The sequence below is a fragment of the Symsagittifera roscoffensis genome, chromosome 3, assembly GCF_963678635.1.
Source record: "Symsagittifera roscoffensis chromosome 3, txSymRosc1.1, whole genome shotgun sequence".
NCBI lineage: Eukaryota > Metazoa > Xenacoelomorpha > Acoela > Convolutidae > Symsagittifera > Symsagittifera roscoffensis.
Genome location: NC_087064.1, coordinates 11,872,334 through 11,890,301, shown reverse-complemented (window position 1 = coordinate 11,890,301; position 17,968 = coordinate 11,872,334). Strand labels below are relative to the sequence as shown.

At 36.6% G+C, this 17,968-nt stretch overlaps 2 protein-coding genes across 2 annotated transcripts in view; both read right to left on the bottom strand.

Annotated features, from left to right (window-relative positions):
• The window catches only part of LOC134841450 (vesicle-trafficking protein SEC22b-B-like), a 105,128-nt gene that overhangs the window by 32,308 nt on the left and 54,852 nt on the right, over positions 1-17,968 (bottom strand). The window lies entirely within an intron of this gene.
• LOC134842957 (NADH dehydrogenase [ubiquinone] flavoprotein 1, mitochondrial-like) lies at positions 104-17,870 on the bottom strand. Its single transcript, XM_063859497.1, has 9 exons — positions 17,673-17,870; positions 16,395-16,484; positions 14,164-14,312; positions 11,342-11,540; positions 10,228-10,458; positions 9,748-9,980; positions 4,828-5,000; positions 1,112-1,257; positions 104-355 (listed from the first exon to the last, which is right to left on the bottom strand). The coding sequence occupies exons 1-9, from the start codon at positions 17,856-17,858 to the stop codon at positions 254-256; spliced, it is 1,509 nt and encodes a 502-aa protein (XP_063715567.1). The 5' UTR covers positions 17,859-17,870; the 3' UTR covers positions 104-253.

Sequence of the window (17,968 nt, the reverse complement as noted above, 5' to 3'; positions counted from 1 at the left end):
GTTCGTACCATGAGATAACTAAAATTTTAGCTGAAATACTTAAGAAGAAATGTACATGAATAACCATGTCTCGATCTAAGGTTCTCTTCGGTCAAAAGACAGATAGTTGTCTAATCTAAACTAATTATATTCATTTGAACAAGATTGTTTTTCATCTACTATCTGCTCAAGTTAGTCAGTCAGTCGTAGCCCAGCGATGGTACAATGCAGTGCAATACAAATCAATTCATCATCATTATGGTTCTTGTACACTTCAGTGGGAGGCTGCGGCTGTCTGTTTGGTGCTTTTGCCCTTCGCCTGTTCAAATTCTGCCATGCGCCTCTCTAGCTCAGGTCTGAAGTGACGAATCAGTCCCTAAACCAGAAAACTATAAGGTTTTTATCAGCTCAAGGGGAAGTATTTCCCATGTATCAATTTGATATTCATACTATTTCTTTGTAACATCAAGTATACAAAATTTTAGGTCCCATGAACTAAATCAGAAACTGATATCAGGGGCGGATTTAGGGGGGGAAAGGGCGGACGCCCCCCCCCCCTCAGGGATTGAACTCCTTGCCGACCCAAAGGGTCCCCTTTGGTACTTTTTAAGAAATCCATTTGTGGTGACGGACCCTAAAATTTTTCTTAAGGCGCCTTTGGCGTCAATGTATACTAACTTTGAGAGGGAGCGCGCGCGTCAAAATTTTCCAAAAAGTGCCCAAAAACGGCTTTTTGAACTTTCTTCAAAAATTTCCCTGCGGCGCAGAAAATTTGGCCAAAACAGCTTCTTCTTAGTGCTTTAGGAGAGCTCCGAAAATCAATTTGGTCGACCTAAAAAAAGTCCAATTTTCGAAAGTTTTTTGAAAATCCGCCTCCCCCCCGCGAGAAAATCATCCTAGATCCGCCCCTGACTGATATCTACAATTTTTCGTAGAAAGATGGTCAGTAAGGACTTTTACGTCACTAAAGCTATAAAACGATGAACTTGGAAAAAAATTCTATCTAAACCAGAGTACAGTTTCTTGAGAAAACGCAAAGCAGGTCACGTGATTTTCTTGAAGCGATTGAGTAAAAGAATTTAAGCAACAATAAATTCGCTTGTGTAATTACGCCGGTGCTTTAGCTATGTACCTGTACTGGCCAAGCGGCTGCATCTCCGAGTGCACAGATGGTGTGCCCCTCAATCTGCTTGGTCAATTCCCACAACATGTCTATCTCCTGTGGCTTCGCATTACCGCTCACGAACCTGGCCATTGTCTTGTCCAGCCATGTTGTACCTGGGAACAATTACGCATATTAAGAAAACGTATAATTGCAATTACTCGTGAACACCGCCACTAACAGTTGGAAAACTGTCGAAGAGATTTGAACTTTTTAACTTCAACTTTCTTTTGAACTTTGAAGAAAAGATGTATCAGATAACAGCGCTTTGAATTTCAAAAATTTGCATGATTGCCATTTTTTAAGCCGACCAATTAGAAAAAAGAAAGTAATCAAAAGAGTTTTTTCTGATGTCAAAAGCTATACTGAAAACTAATCAAAAGTTGGAAAAGAGTCAATGAACGCAATGAAACAACAAATCATACTCTGTTTTTTGAAACAACAAAATCAACTTTCGAATTTCAAAAAAAAAACATATGATTTTATAGCTCGTTGAACAATTTCAGATTGCCACCAATTTCTGAATATAAATCTCTAGCAGTTCAACCTCGGAGCGATTGCTCCTTAGGCGGGACGCTAATTCAATGATATATACATAACAAAAGAACCCATCTCTAGCATAAATTTTTGCACTTCTCGTTAAGGACCAAGTACTTTTTTGTAAATTGGGGTACACATGTAGGAGGTGTTATAGAAATTGTTTTTTTTGAACGGTGTCTTTTTGCTTTGCAAGTTTTGAATGAATTGTTTTCTATATGCTGGGATGCGGTCCAGTAAAATTTGACTGTAGTTTAATGCCAGCTATCTACAGCGTTTGTTGTTCTGGATGATGCAGCATCTCGGTGATTCCATAGTGAAGAAGGGAATAAGATTAAAATCTGGTAAATCTTAAAATCAAAATCCACCTTCAAAAATAGGGATCAATTACGTTTTTTCGCACCATTTCCACTTAAGTTATTGGAGATGATTTCTGCTAAGGTTACTCATCTGCCCATGATTTAAGCAAATGAATTTGAATTGAACGCAAAAAATGCATAAGCACCTGAGCCCGTGCTCATAAATTGAGTGCGTGTTTGAAACGAGGGGTGAACATAAACATGTAGTTTTTACGGAAAAACCTGATACTAGACTAATTTTGAAAAAAAAAATCAAGGATCTGAGCACTAGTAATAACCCAACCGTCGCAGTTGCCACCACAAAGATGCCAATAACAGACGCCATTGTCACTCAACTAGTTCTAAATAAACTCGAACTGCACAACGCACGCACCAGCAGCGAGAAAAGATTTAGCAGTCGCCCCAGCAGCCAAGAAGTTTGAAAAACCCGAACTATTCAAAAACTTTCGATTATTTGAAAATGAACTGTAACCCTAGTTTGCTTTTGAAAAAGAAGAAATCGAAAACTCAAACGATAAAACAGTCGAGGAAAATCGAGTCTTGTACCAAATCGAGATATCTTATTCCCTTCTTCACTATGGAATCACCGAGATGCTGCATTATCCAGAACATACGCTGTAGATAGCTGGCATTAAACTACAATCAAATTTTAGTTGACCGCATCCCAGCATATAGAAAATAATTCATTCGAAACTTGCAAAGCAAAAAGAAACTTCCGTTCAAAAAAAACAATTTCTATAACACCTACATGTGTACCCCAATTTACAAAAAAGTACTTGGTCCTTAACGAGAAGTGCAAAAATTTATGCTAGAGATGGGTTCTTTTATTATGTATATATTATTGAATTAGCGTCACGCCTAAGGAGCAATCGCTCCGAGATTGAACTGCTAGAGAAGAAATTTTCAAACACGACTCAAGACATTTGTGTTTTTTTTACGTATCCGGAGATTTTTCTCAAAAAATCTTGACAAATTAAGTTTTAATTCAAAAATATATCTGAAGAAAAAATCTCTAGCTGAAGTTCGCCATAGCGTGAGAAAAATGCAAATCATTTTTTTCGTAATTAAGTATAAAATGCTGCACTTTTTCGTTTAGGACCCGGTTTACTTGATATACTGCAATGGTAAATAGGAGTTGATATGAAACAAACTACCGGTATCAATGGGGATTAAATTGTTATGGGGTTCATTTGTTACGGGGTTATAAAACAGTGGGTTAAATAACGCGTGATTATAGGATGGGACAGCTTTTGGATTAGAGGTTGGCAAATCCTTTGGACGGACATTGCGTTGTAGGCCAACAATTCAAAAAAAAAGACAAAAATGAAAAGAATGGTTAAAAAATTATATAAATTTTAAATTAAAATGATTGGTGTTTGAATAAAGCTTACAATAGATTAACTTTTTGGTCTTCACCAGAAAGCATTCGATATTTCATGTAAATTTTTATTTTAAAATTTTATAGAATTTTAAAAATTTTTTTATCATAACTGAACTTAAATTTTTTGTATCAATTGTTTTATTATTGACAGAAATATATTCAAGATCAATCTCGAGTTCGGAAAAATTTGAACTTTTTCGGACACTAACGTGAATCTTGTCGGTCGGAATAGTTTTCAATTTCATATAAAAGTCTAGACTCGGCAAGATCAAATTTATTCAGATCTAGACGGCATTCAACAGCGCGCATGTTATCTCGTTTTGTTTCGCAAAAATTATTAATGAAAGCTTTGATGTTTACCGACACTATGGTTCCGAATCACTTCCAAGTATATTTTACTTCAATTTAAACAAATATCATTAAAAATGGGTTTAATTGTGTTGGGGTTATCTATTTTAGGGGTTAAAGCGATGGAGTTAAGAAATAGGGGGTTCAAAGACGCGGAGTTATGAGATATCGAACCTGCATTATTATGCAGGAATCGCTTCTGTAGTTATAAGGGCATTCAAAGATATTTTCCTTAAAAAACATTAGAAAAATCATCATTAATCACCTGGAATTGAACTGAACGACAAAATAATCAAAAGTCAAACCGCGAAAAACCAAATTCGAGCATCATCAAATTTGAATACTTTTCATGAATTAAGAAAATCAAGAATACATAAAAACCTATACATATGAGTCTTCACTATGTTCATTGACTTTTTAATAAAAAATTCTTCCAAACTCACACAAATAAATAAGTGTCTAATCTTCCTTCAGTGACATTTAAAACTCTAATGTGAAAAAATGTTCTGCACTAAGCAAATTCTTGAAAACAGACCAAAGTGGCGTTTTTGAGCCTTTGTTGAAAGATTTAGACCAAAAAAATTGCCTATTGTTTTTGCGCGCGCCTCAAACTTTTGGGTTTTATAAAAAAAAAACTATATATGGTCAGAGGGTGAAATACATAAGAGGGACGACGCCAGCCTAAATTCGCTACTGAAAAACAGATGGTTCAATTCTCCGCTTCTGGCTACGGCCGCTTGCATAAAGTGGGAAAAAGCGATAGCGAAGGGTTATGCTATGCGAGTTCTACTTTTGGATTTCGAGCAAAAAATTTTGACAATCTTTGAGCATTCATTTACCATGCTATCAACAAATGAATTTAAATTAAAGTCAAGACAAGAACTATCCAATTTGACATCAAGACGGCTTTTATAAGTGCCTTCAATGCAATCATTGACACTTAACCGCCTCTAAACTCGCCCTTTCCAGGTAAGATTATCTATGCTCAGCGAGAACTCAACAATTCTTCGCCTTTCTGTTTAACTGAAATTTTACTTTTTGTTGTCGTGTGCATTACTGACCTTCTCTGCAGGGGGTGCACTGTCCGCAGCTCTCGTGTTTGTAGAAAGTGATTAGTCTGGCGATGGCCTGCACAATGTCGTACTGTTTATTGATCACAATGATGGCCGCAGTGCCCAGACCACTCTGCACATCCACAAGGGCATCGAAGTCCATCATGACGTCATCACAGATGCTACACAAACCCAAACAACAGAGAAGCAATTAAAGCGTGAAAAAACAGCTTTTTGTCGACGGATAGAAAATGACCAGGAATTTTGTTTAAGGCATGTACAAGATTACAAAAATGAAAGTGCTTGAGCCAAATTAGCTTGAATTTTGCACAAACTCTCGTATAACTATCGATCAAAAGCTATTTGAAAAGACAATAAAGTTATCGACGCATAAAAAACGGCGAATCGCAAAATTCTAACGTGCCAATCGCAAAAATTGACTTCGAATCAAGCAGTTTACATAAATAATCCGCCTAATTAATTGGAATCAGAGAAACTTAAAAAAGAAAATCAAGGAAACATTGAAATCCATGTGCAACCAAACAAATCAAACAATCAAATTCTAAGAAAAGGTAAAACCATCGTCTAATATAGAAAAGAATAGAGTGATCAATCTACACGGTTCGTTTTCTAAATGGAATTCAACTAAACCACCAAAAAACACACCTCAGCTCTACCCCCTTGACCCGGCTGTAATCAAAACACATGGCTGTCATCAAAACACGACGACGACATGGAGGACCGGACACGCCTTCGTTAGTGGACTCCAGAACTTCAAGCAGCCATCAACTCATCGTAATTCACGACATTCATCAGCAAAACTATTGAAAACTTTCGAACGCTTGGATCCAAAGACGACTTGAACGCAACAATTTACGTTCTATTTGCCGGCAGCAAACTGCAGCACCAGCAGCAAATTCAATCGACGTAACACATCACCCAAAACATCGACCAGCCTAACCTGATCGCCCCTAACGATTGGATAAGACAGTTGGCATTCGAATGCGATCAATTACCACCCACGCAGCCACAGCAGGTGAGCCACGACTCGAGTGATAGACACCGAGAACTTTCACGACATCGACACGCCAACCAGGACCTTTAAAAAGTTAATCGTATAATGGGTAAACAATTAATTGATCGCAGTGCTATTTCTGCCAGTGCAAATTGCTCGTTGGACGCCGGTTATTAAATTTAAATTATTTCGATGTAAAAGCACTTCAGATTTACATTTCAGCGTAGTTTACTCACACACTGTTGTTGCCATTTTACTTGGAAATTACTTTAGGGCAAGATAATTGATACAAAAACCTTCAAGATGCTCTTAAAGACGAACAAGTTCTTTTAGCAAAGAAAAATTGTGCTAAAAGCCGTGAACGGTTCAAAGTTCTAGTATGCCTGATTTGTGACACCAGATAAAATTAATACTCAACTTTGCAGCCTCAGATTAAATTTGCTGGTCCTGACGACAACGGATCTCGACCATCAACCAATCAGCCCACACAACAGTCACCAGGAAACTGGAATACCTTACCCGGCCCCATGCCAAGTCTAAGGATAACACTATCACCCAGCAGTTACTGAGGACGTTACCAAGAATCGTCTTTGGAAGTAACAAAGAAACTCGCTATGGGCAAAAACTCCCTGGTGCAATTCCCTCGGGCAAGAACATCCAGTGAAAGATAGCCCATCAAAACAGAATTAGCTTCATTATTCAACATTGCACGACGATCGAAGCCCGTAGTTCAACATCAACCAAGCTACCCAGCCAGTCAAAATCCAACGCTTGTTATGGCCAATTCACTCCTCCATTTAGTACCAGTGGCTTTCCAGAATTACCGCAGATTCATCGACAGCTAATTATCGCAAAAAAACAGCAAACTTTTAGGAACAGTAAGAAACAAAACACATCAGCGAGATCCCCTTTGAGGATTCTTTGACTCGCATATTATGGATGATCTTTGATTAGCCAGAAAAGTGGATCTCACAATTCACCCTTTCGGGAACTTTTGGACAGCAATTAATCTTTGAAACACTTTTATCAAGGATAGCATCACCGTCATCGCAGCAGAAACTGACAAAATCAACGGCATCTGTAGAGAACTAATCACGTGAATCACATTACCTTTCTAAGATAAGCAACAACTCAATATGCAATGAACTCAGCTCTTGGAAGGACAACCGCAGGACCACTACAAAAGTTACGAAGTTTGCAAAGCAAGGATGGGACCTAAAATATTTGACAACTTTACATACAACTGAAGACAACATGTTTAGATGTTAGTGGCAAGCTCATATTTCGAATCAAAGAGTATGCTTAATATCTGACAAATTGCTACTTTCCAATCATACACATTCCAAACACACCTACGATAGTATGCTGCTCACAAATTTCAACACAGAGGCGAAGTTGCACTTCGCATACACAAGCAAAAATATGACCGATAATGCAACTGGGAAAAACTGAATTAGAAAAACTTTGAACCAACAAAATTTCTTAAGTGACGCACGCCAATTATGAGTCTACATAACTGCTAAAAGACACAAGCCAATTATGACGCATTAGTAGTACCAGTCAATTTGAAAACACTTCAACTAACATGCCACAAATTATAGATCCGACTCATTTTAACTAGCATACGAAAAAGTTCATTGAAAACATCCGACCCTGCCCAGGTTTGAACCCTCTTATTTTGCTGCTGTTCTCCTTCCCTACTTCTACGCTACAGATCCATGATACCTTGAATCTAAAGTGCTATTTGTAATATAATAGTGTGTTGATATCCTTAGCATTGACTGTACTTAATAGCTGGATTAAAATGAACACTCTCGAAATGAACACATTTGCATCGCAGCAACGTTTGCGACTCAGGTTGGGAAAAAAACAAGAGAAAAGAGAAAGTTAGAAACACGAAAATGAACATTTCGACGAGGACTAATTATCGAAGCAAAAAAAGATGCATCACAGCTTGATAGGCAGGGGCGAAGACAACACTCTCCCTACGTTCGACTCTTTTTGCTTATTCCGCCCAGAATCAATATTTCAGCAACTTGAATTAAAACTCGAACAGTTGGTGTGCTGCTCGAATATGATTGGCCAATTTCTTGCTATCAAAATGAAGCAGCACGCTAAACTAAGCAGCACGTCATTAATTTTTAAATATACAACTTTGGTCAAATAATCAAATTGATTTCAAATCACTTATCAAACTTTGCCCGGATAAAAAAAATCCGTTGAATGGCTCCAGCAGAATACAAAACTTGAGCAACCCTCGAATTTGTTCGAAGGGACACGAAATGAAACTAGAGCTTTCAGAGAAAGATTCTAGATGGCGATGTCGAAAAAACGATTGTAATGAGGTCCATGGTTGGCGAAAAAAAACACTTTTTTTGGAAAACACTAACATACCGTTAGATGATATAATTTTTTCATCTATGCCTGGGCCTATGAACTCTCAAATAAGAAACTTTGCGAAAGAACCCGAAATAAATGGAAAATCATCCCTCGACTCAAACACTTATATGCGAGAAATTTGTGCGATGGCTCTTTTAGAGCAACCTACAATTATTGGGGGGATTGTCGAAATTGATGATAGTTTATTTTCGCGACGAAAAAGTAATATTGGCCGGGTTTACCCCGAACAATGGGTTCTTGGGTGTTATTGTCGAGAAACTAAGGGAAGTTCTCTTTATGATGTTCCTGGTCGCACCGCCTCAATCCTTATCCATATTATTCGGGCACGCTTATTTGATCAGACGAATGGACAGCTTATAGTGGTATCATTAATGAAGAGTATCAACATGAAACGGTAAATCATAGCCAAAATTTTGTCGACTCATTTTATTTCTGCCACATGAACTCTATCGAAGCGAAAAGCAAAAATGAGAAATAAGCGTCAGTTTGGGACAACCAGATCACAAATGGACTCGTATCTATCAATATGAATTTATGTGGAGAGAGAAAAATTGTGAATAATCACAACCAATTTGCTCAAATCATCAGAGAAATTGCCGACTTTTGGCCAGCACCATATACTTTCTTTAATTGCTTTGTGAAACTCTTGTAATAATACGTTGAAACTGAGCAGTCTGTTTAATTTGAAATTTTTGTTTGTTTTCATTTTGGGCGGAATAAGTGAATAGACTCCTACTTTCTAGCTTCATTACTTTGTTGCTTCGATCCTTAAATGAAAGTTCCGTAAGCTTGCATTCCACCACAAATCAGAAGATGTATGGCTACCGGTACAGAGGGAATAAGATGCACGGACAGCTGTTTACGAGATGTCTGATCAACAGAGCGGGCCTGACAACCCGAACATTGGATTTGATACGCGAAATGATTGGACAACTCTTTGGCCTAGTAGGGTCTTCGGCAATGGATTCGTAGTTGTAACGCAACAAGTTAACGATCAGGAGCTTAAGACGCACCCTGTTCCATCTGCGCCTAATAATGGCCATAAATAAAGCAGCTACATGTGCTGATAAATTGGCAATGCGATGCAGCAAAGTGACACCAAATCCAAATAGACTTAATTTTGCATGTAATAATTTGGAATATAACAAACTGAAGAAATCCACACTAACTTTGCATGTAATAAATTGGAAAGCATCAAGACAAATTATGTATAAATTATGCGTTCCAAAAAATTGCTGGATATATTGAGATAGAAACTTTCTGAAATCGAGTTTTTATCATTGTACTGTTTTTTGAAGCAAATAGCTTTTTTTTGAAGCAAAAAGCTTTTTTTTTGAAGCAAATAGCTTCTTTTGTAGCAAAAAAAAATCGCCAGTGTAAACAATGGCTTCGCAGTTGTAAACAGTATGTAAGATTTTGTATACTGGGTTCCTCGTCTAGTATTCATAATAAATGCTGAGCAAAGTGTTTATGGTCAACTGGGTTGAATGTTTTGTGCATCTAAACGACTATACCTCTTAGGAAGAAGAGGCACAGAGGATCCTCCAGGTATGATGGCCTGCAGATTGTCCCATCCACCCACTACACCTCCTGCATGTCTCTCAATTAGCTCCTTCAGGGGAATGGACATCTCTTCCTCAACTGTGACTGGAGCGTTCACGTGTCCCGAAATGCAGAACAATTTCGTGCCGGAATTTCGAGGCCGGCCAAATCCGGCAAACCAGTCTCCACCACGTCGACAGATAGCCTGCAATTAAGTACATGACCAGGTATAAAAATTATAGCTAAAATTACTATTGATTTTCACTAAGGGAATTTTCCACACGAGATTTCATAATCAATGATTTCATAATCAATTTTATAAAGTGGGTTATCTGAGCTGCGAAAAGTTCGATACAGGAAACATTGCGTAAAAGAGGTGTTCCAGTCATCTGACTCTTCAAAGCTAGTCTTATATTCTCGTTTCATAATCACAGCATGCTGCATAGACTTACAGGTGCGACAGCGACCGTTTCCACATTAGCCACTGTCGTCGGACATCCGAACAGTCCGATGTCAGCGGGAAAAGGAGGCTTGAGACGGGGCTTGCCTTGCTTCCCTTCTAGACTCTCGATGAGGGCAGTCTCCTCTCCACAAATATAGGCCCCTGCCCCTCTGTGCATGTAGATATCAAAGTCATACCCAGACCCACAAGCATTCTTCCCAATCAGACCAGCTTTGTATGCCTAAAAACAAAGCAGGCACTATCAGGGAGACTAAATTTAAAAGTTTCCAGTTTAAAGAAATGAATTTATCTCTTTTAAGCTCTTTGAATTTCATAAACCTTTTATGATTGATATTTTTTGATAAAACTAGCCCAATTTGAAAAAATTGGATTAATAAATAATTTTTGTATTGAACCTAAAAACTCAAGAGTCAAAACAGGAACAATGATGGCCGGTTACTGCACAAGCAGCACTGAATGTTCCGACCAGAGTCTTAAAAAACACACAGTTTTTTCAAATTAGTGTCATTTTTCTGCATGGTGTGATAAAAGAATCTGAACGAAAAATTAGAGCTTAGGCATATTCGACAATCATAGTAAAAGTTTTGATTCCCAAAATGACATTAAAAAAACAAATTTACTTTAATAAAATTAAAAGTATGCACAGTTGATCTATTGTAAACGGCTTAAATTGAGTATAAATATGCATGATTGCTTGCTTTATTCGCTCAAAATTAGAACAAAATCCAAAAACTAAAACGGATTTTTCTCGACGCTAAGAAACCTTGTTCAAATCTGTTAAATGTCGATCGGAACCCGACTGTAAGACAACTCGACTAATCAAATGATTATTTGTGATACCTGATTTTGAAAAAAGAACAACGAAAAAAGAACACACGCGAATATAAAGATACTCTCCATTTTTCAAATCGTCGGAACAAAAAGCGTGAACAACTTCTAAGACTCTCGCAAAAACGGAAAAAAGTCAATTAACTTGATATTCGAACAGAATCATTCGCTAAATATAGATATTTATTATATGGAACTAAATTCGAAGGTGAAATCAATTAGCTAAATACTTTTCAAATTTAGTTCAAATATTAAAATCAGAATAGCATGCAAACCTCTTGGATTGCGACGTTCATGTTGGTTCCCTCAGCATAGAACTCTCCCCTGATGTAGATGTAGGCTGCCCTGGCCCCCATCGACACACCCGCCACCAGACAACCTTCTACCAACTTGTGGGGATCATGTCTCATGATCTCTCTGTCTTTACATGTCCCTGGCTCACCCTCATCCGCATTCACAACCAAGTATTTAGGCCTAGAACACAAACAAAACTGCAAAACAATGTACATTACTAGCGAGGCAAAAAAACATACCAAAATAAGAACTTCATAAAAAATTGCTAGCACGTCAAATTTTTTGTAAACATATTTTTTATAAGATTCCGAAGTTTCAGCAGAAAAAATCAGGATTCAAGTTTTAAAAATGATAAGTCGAATAAAAAATGCGCAGTTTTTTTCGAAGAAACGTGGTTCGAAAACTGTCGAAAAAGTTTTTACCACCATCAAGAATGAAAGAATTAATTTCTCCGATCCGATCTAAGCCCAACTTCATACAAATGCAAAACCTTTACAAGTAAACATTGAACCAGAGAGGACACTAAAAGGACCATTCGGTGGCCGGATAGCGCCCTAGAGTTTCTGAACGTCAATGGGAAGTGGGTTAGATAAAAAGAAAAAAAATTACGGCATCAAAAAATTTCGCACTTTAACTTTCAACATTAAAGGATATGTTAACAAAGTATCAGTGCTTAAAAACCAGCCCAACTGCTGCGATAGACACAGTTTAGAAGCAAGGTATGATAAAGAGGTTATAAGGAGTAGGAATAGAATAATAGAGTTAGAGCAAGATTACTGCGTCTATTATTGTAGATTAATTGGAATGAAACAAAACAAAACCTTAAAGTAATAACGATAATCAACTGAAAGAAAAGTCTCTAAATTAAATGTAAGATTGAACAGTTTTGAAATTGAAAAACTCTCTGTTTTTGTCTCTGAATTAAACTAGTTTTAATTTAAAAAAACGCTTTGTTAAAACATAATTTCCAATAACTAAAAAGATTTCATTCTATGAACAAAATTATTTACTTGGGATACACTTGATGACTAAAAATCCATCGGAATCAAATAATTTTGACAAAGAGTACTCAACAATTAAGAGTCCCGGAGGAGTAATAAACGTTGTATTTTTGTTTTTACTCTAAGGTTTCCAGAAAACTTATACCAAACCTTCTGGTTGTTCTGTTAGGATCAACATTAAACAATTCAGACAAACAGTTTTGGAGGGATGACTTAATAAAGATCGGAGAACAAACTTCAATGAGTCAAATATAAGCGATTCGTGTACTGTTAAAATTTTTCTTGTGACGAAGATATCTGAAAGATTGTCGTGAAAACACATTAGCCTAACAATTCTCTTCAACTATTACGGTTGGATGCAATGCACTGAAACGTGCACATCCGTACAAAAATGCCATACTGGATCAGTGATCTGATTTTTGATTCATAAAATTTGAAAATAACTCAAGAGGGGGCAAAAAGCCCAATTTTTGCAATTATTCCTCACTGTTAGCGCAGTTTAGTTCTCATATTATCAATATGCGCATGAAGTTTCGATTGAAATCTATGAACAGTCCTAAATATTTCCATGACAACTATGAGGATAACTTTCTATTTTGATAAACTATAGTGTTGTTAATGGCGCTTCTCTTTCTTTGAACCATTTCTTCATATTAAGAGATTATCTAAGAAGTCCGGAAGCTCTAACATGCGATATCTGTCCGCAGAGTTGTATAAGGTGAAAAGTTTAATGTCGGACAACAATACCCTTGCTTGCTGCAAGTTTAATAAGCAATACGAAGCAAAACAGAAGGATCACCCAGAGACCGAACAGAATAAATGAAGCATGTTATTGAAAAAACAGAAAAAGTTTACCCACAGAACTACATGAAACTGATGAAAAAATGAAATTCCAGCACCAAATTCAAATGTAGTACGTAAAGACGGTTTGAAACATCCAAAACTTTGTTAACTTTAACAAGAAAACCACCGAGTACGATTATTGCAACCTTTCAAAACTAAACGGTCGACATTTCAAAAAAAATTTCGGCCGACGAACATTGAAATGAAAACGACGAATCTGAAACAGGAACCCGACCTTTTTTTTTCAAAAAAAAATCTTTTAAAATTTTTATTACGCATGCAATATAACCATTCAGTCTAATTATCACGCTTCATTAAATAACATAATTGCCACTTGAAAAAAAATCGGAAATCGTCCGACAAAATGGAACTAAAAATGTGATAGAGTTTCAGCAAGGCTTCCAATCAAAAACTTCCAGATTTTGTCAAAGTTCAAATTATACAATGAGCACCAGTAATTCTAACAGGCAAGTAATCGGTATGCGATGAATTCTATAGAACAATTTTTTCAAATCATTTCCGCAAATTTTCTGGAAACTGAATTATCTGCACCATTAGAGAATTCATCAAAATGATTTTCATTTATATTAAACATAGCAAACAAACAGTTGAAAAAGTGCTAATTGAACTAGGAGACATGGACAATCAAAAATTTCTTGAAATATGACAAAGACTCAAAAAAAGCGGTCATAAAATAAACGGACATAAAAAAATATGAAAAAACGACAATTATATTTTAGCAGTTTGCTAAAACAACAGGTCCTGACTGGATTCGAACCTCTGGAACTTGTCGTCCAATGCATGAGCGTTACTTTGCATTAATTCAAAATCAAGTTAACAAATGCTTCAGTGATTCCGACAAATTAACCTAGCATTAACAATCTCTAGCATTATAAAATTTTAGTGTGATTATTACTTTTTGGACACTAGATTGAATCAAAATGATATAAAAAGCGCACCTGCCGTCGTCTGGTTTGTTCATGAAGCTCCACTTCAGTCCAGTGGGGAATCCAGCACCACCTCTTCCTCGGAGACCACTCTTCTTCATCTCAGTCAGAATCCACTCCTTGCCCTTTAGAACAATCTCCTTTGTCTTGTACCAGTCTCCCTATAAAACATATCTGTACATCAGCTATCTCTTCTCCATACCTCAGTTGAAATCATTTCAACACAGGCGAAGCTCAATTTAGCAAAAAAGGAAACCGAAGACAAAAAAGCTCTGGAAGCAAGAAAAAGATCCAATCAAAATACAAAACTTCTGTCAATCATTATCATGCGAGATTATCGGATTCAATTCTATAAGATGATATTGGCGGTAAACAGAACTTTTGTTTAGGTCGAAATTTCTGAAAGTAGCTATATTTGCTCGTCAAATGAACCAATATGAGCCCTTTAAGCCGATATAATTAGGCCGAAACCAATCAAGCCAAAAAAAGTGAAAGAAAAAACAAGAAGGAAAAACACTGTTGCCAATAAAAACTTGAACAATAAATTCTCTTAAAATTCTAACAATTTTTGCCATCCAGAGGTGAGCATAAAAGCTACGTTTCACGTGAAGCGACTAAGCACTAGATCACTAAGCCAATAAAAAACAAGCTGAAATCATTTGGGCAGAAAAACATTTTTAAGCGAAAAAGTACGAAGTCAAGAAATTACAAACAGCCAAAGTAAATCAAAACACTAAGAGCAACTACAATGTAAACTGCGTAAAAAAAAACACAATTATACGATGCGCCAACTAAGCCGACAAAATATAAGCAAACACATAATAAGACAACAATTTTTTTGAAACGGAATATTTCCCGTTTGAAAAAAAAACAGGTCCTGTCAGATTGCAACCTATGACTCTTGATGTCCCAGGCGTATTCGTTACTTCCAGACTAAGTATGCCGGAGACGGAAGAATTTTCAATTTATTCTGAACTGAACCTAGATTTACCATTTCTAATTTTGACCATTCTGTGAACAAAGTTATTTACGGGAACAAGTCGAGTACCCGATTGCAATACCCTTGCAATCGGGTACTAGACTTGTTCCCGTCTAAAGAAGCAAAAACATTTTCATTTGCAATAAAACTAGCATACAACATAAGAAAGGCAAGAAATGTGCAAATTAGGCCGACAAAACATGAGCAGACAGCTGATAGGACGATGATTTTTTATACTAAATACTAGATTCAAGCAAAGACCCGTAGCCGTCAACTAGTTTTCGTAACCAGTAGTTCAATTTGAACTTTCAAGAAATTGATAAGGTTTGCTGCAGAATTGAATGCTGCACAAACGATTCAGTGATTTTGAGTAACTAGTTGTTAATCCAAAAAAAAGGTCTATATTCCGATTTGATAATGCTTGGTAGTTGCAAGCGTAAATAATTTTCGAAGAATTACGCAAAAATTTTCTCATCATCTTCTTTTGTAAATGGAAGATATACACCAGCGGAGAACAATCCATTCAACTATTACAAAACCTTCTCCCATGAGTGTTCATGAGATCACTAATGGAAATTGGAACCAAAACACTTAGAACCAGATTTTAAAAATTGCACATACGCTCAGCAAGTATATTTATGGACAGTTTTTAAGTAAATGAATTTCAACTCTCCTGTGTAATTCTTTTTCTACGTTCTCCGGCACACCGTAAATAAATGACAAAAACTAGCTCCAAAAAGATAGATATCATGAAAGTCAAAAATAGGCTTCAATTAAATAACTTAGCATCTGCTGGGACCGAATCTCAGACCTGGACATTATGAGTCTAGTCTTATCATCCGCGCCATGTGCGCTTGAAAGATCAAACTCAAAGACTAATCTGCGCTTCGCGAAAAATAGCAAAAAACATCAAAATTTGGCTGAGAAAAAAAAACAAAACCAACAGACGGAAAAGTTTCAATAACCGCAAGCAAACAGAACAAAGCTTTCTTGGTTTTTGAAACTTCGAAATACAAAAAAAAAATGTCCTTAAAGCTCTTTAAAGAGCAATTTATGATGAACAATTTTCGATGCAAATGAACAATACAGTCTAAATTCATTAATTCAATAGCTATCACAAAAATAATATTTCATACTTTCACCGAATTGCCAAAATATTTTTCAAATTTGGAACATCAAGACTCCATTTCATTAGGTCAATTTTAGATCCCTAATCAATCCATTTTTCTGACATAAAATACGGACAGATTAATAATGACGTTACCCTCTCCATTGCTCCTTTCATTCTCCAGTCATGACGTCCATACAAGTTGGTGAATATTCTGTCGTCATCGTGTAAAGGGCCGAATGTAGTCTAAACAGACATTTACTCATCAGATCTCTACTCAGTAGACTTCAATTATATGGTTAAATATTACCCCAATTATTAAGCTATGTGCTCACATTCCAGTTAGGAAAACAATGTTCAGTAGTTTTTTGGAACTACAAAAAAAATTGTTCCCAATTAGATTTTTTCGGAGACAAGAAAAATTTTCGATATTATCCGTCACCGTAGACAAAAAAAGCCCCAAGCAATAATTCACCTCCTGGTTTCACTTGGTTATCGAGAACTAACAATATCTCAAATTGATTCTATCAACTTCTCGAAGATAAATTGGCATCTGGTTACCTTAAGTTGAGAACATAATTATATTTAAAAGCTATTTCAATGATATTCGAATCACACAATCTTGGATATTAAATAGATTCAGCATCGATTCGTAATTATATAGATCATGGTACGCAAACTTTTAAGCCCTGTATCTTAGGTGGTTGCAAAAACGGCAAAAATCAGACAGAAATATCCGTTCAATTGAAAAAAGTGTTAACTTCTGTACCTTGACCGTGCAAATGTTTGACTTGTAGCCAAAAAATGACCTGTGATATGTTATGCAAAATTGTCCCGTGATAAAAAAACAAGCTCCGCTCGTGTAACCATAAAAGATGAACCATTTGCACACTAATTGCAGATTTGTTATTGGAGAATAAAATTTCAGCTCCAATAGGAAAACGAATTGAGGAACTCAGCTTCAACATAAATCAAAAAAGAAAACATATCCACGAGACAAAAAATCCCACTTTTAAGGCTCAAAGAAAAAACATACTAAGTATCTTCCGGTTCGAAACGTGACTCTTTCACATGGCCTTTTTTGAGGCCTTAATTTTTTTCTTTATCAAATAAGTGCGGAGTATCTTGAGCAGGGGAGAGTCCAACTACCGGTTGTTTCAATTGAACTTTTAATTTTGGATTTGGCAGGGTAGTTTTTGAGAAGGAAGTTTCTATATTATTTCAATTCAAAAGCGATTGCTAATGGAACTCGATAAACGACTTTGCTTTGAGATGCTCTTATAAACAACCCACTCTGGTTACCTGTCGGGCCTAAGTGGCCGGAACTAACACAAAATTGTACCACAAGACCCGAATACACAAAAATGCAGTTCATCAACAAACGGAACAAAAATGTTGAATCTGAGGAACCTCCTTAGAACTTCTAAAACTAACCTTTGGTGGTTTTTCAGCAGCCGCAGCAGTTGACATACATCTTCCTGCAACGACCGACTGTGACTGACGTTTTCCCTTCGTGTCTCTCAAGGAGACCAACGAGGAAGTAGACTTTGCTCTCGGAACAGTCTTGTGTGCATTGGATGCACAACGTGCTCCGATAGATGTTAGCCGACAAGCTTGCATTTACGCTTATCTAAAAAAAGTTTATAGAACTTCTCAAACAACTAATGATTGAAAAGTTTTAATAAAACTAACTCAATTTGAGAACACTGGATCAATAACAAAAATTTCTA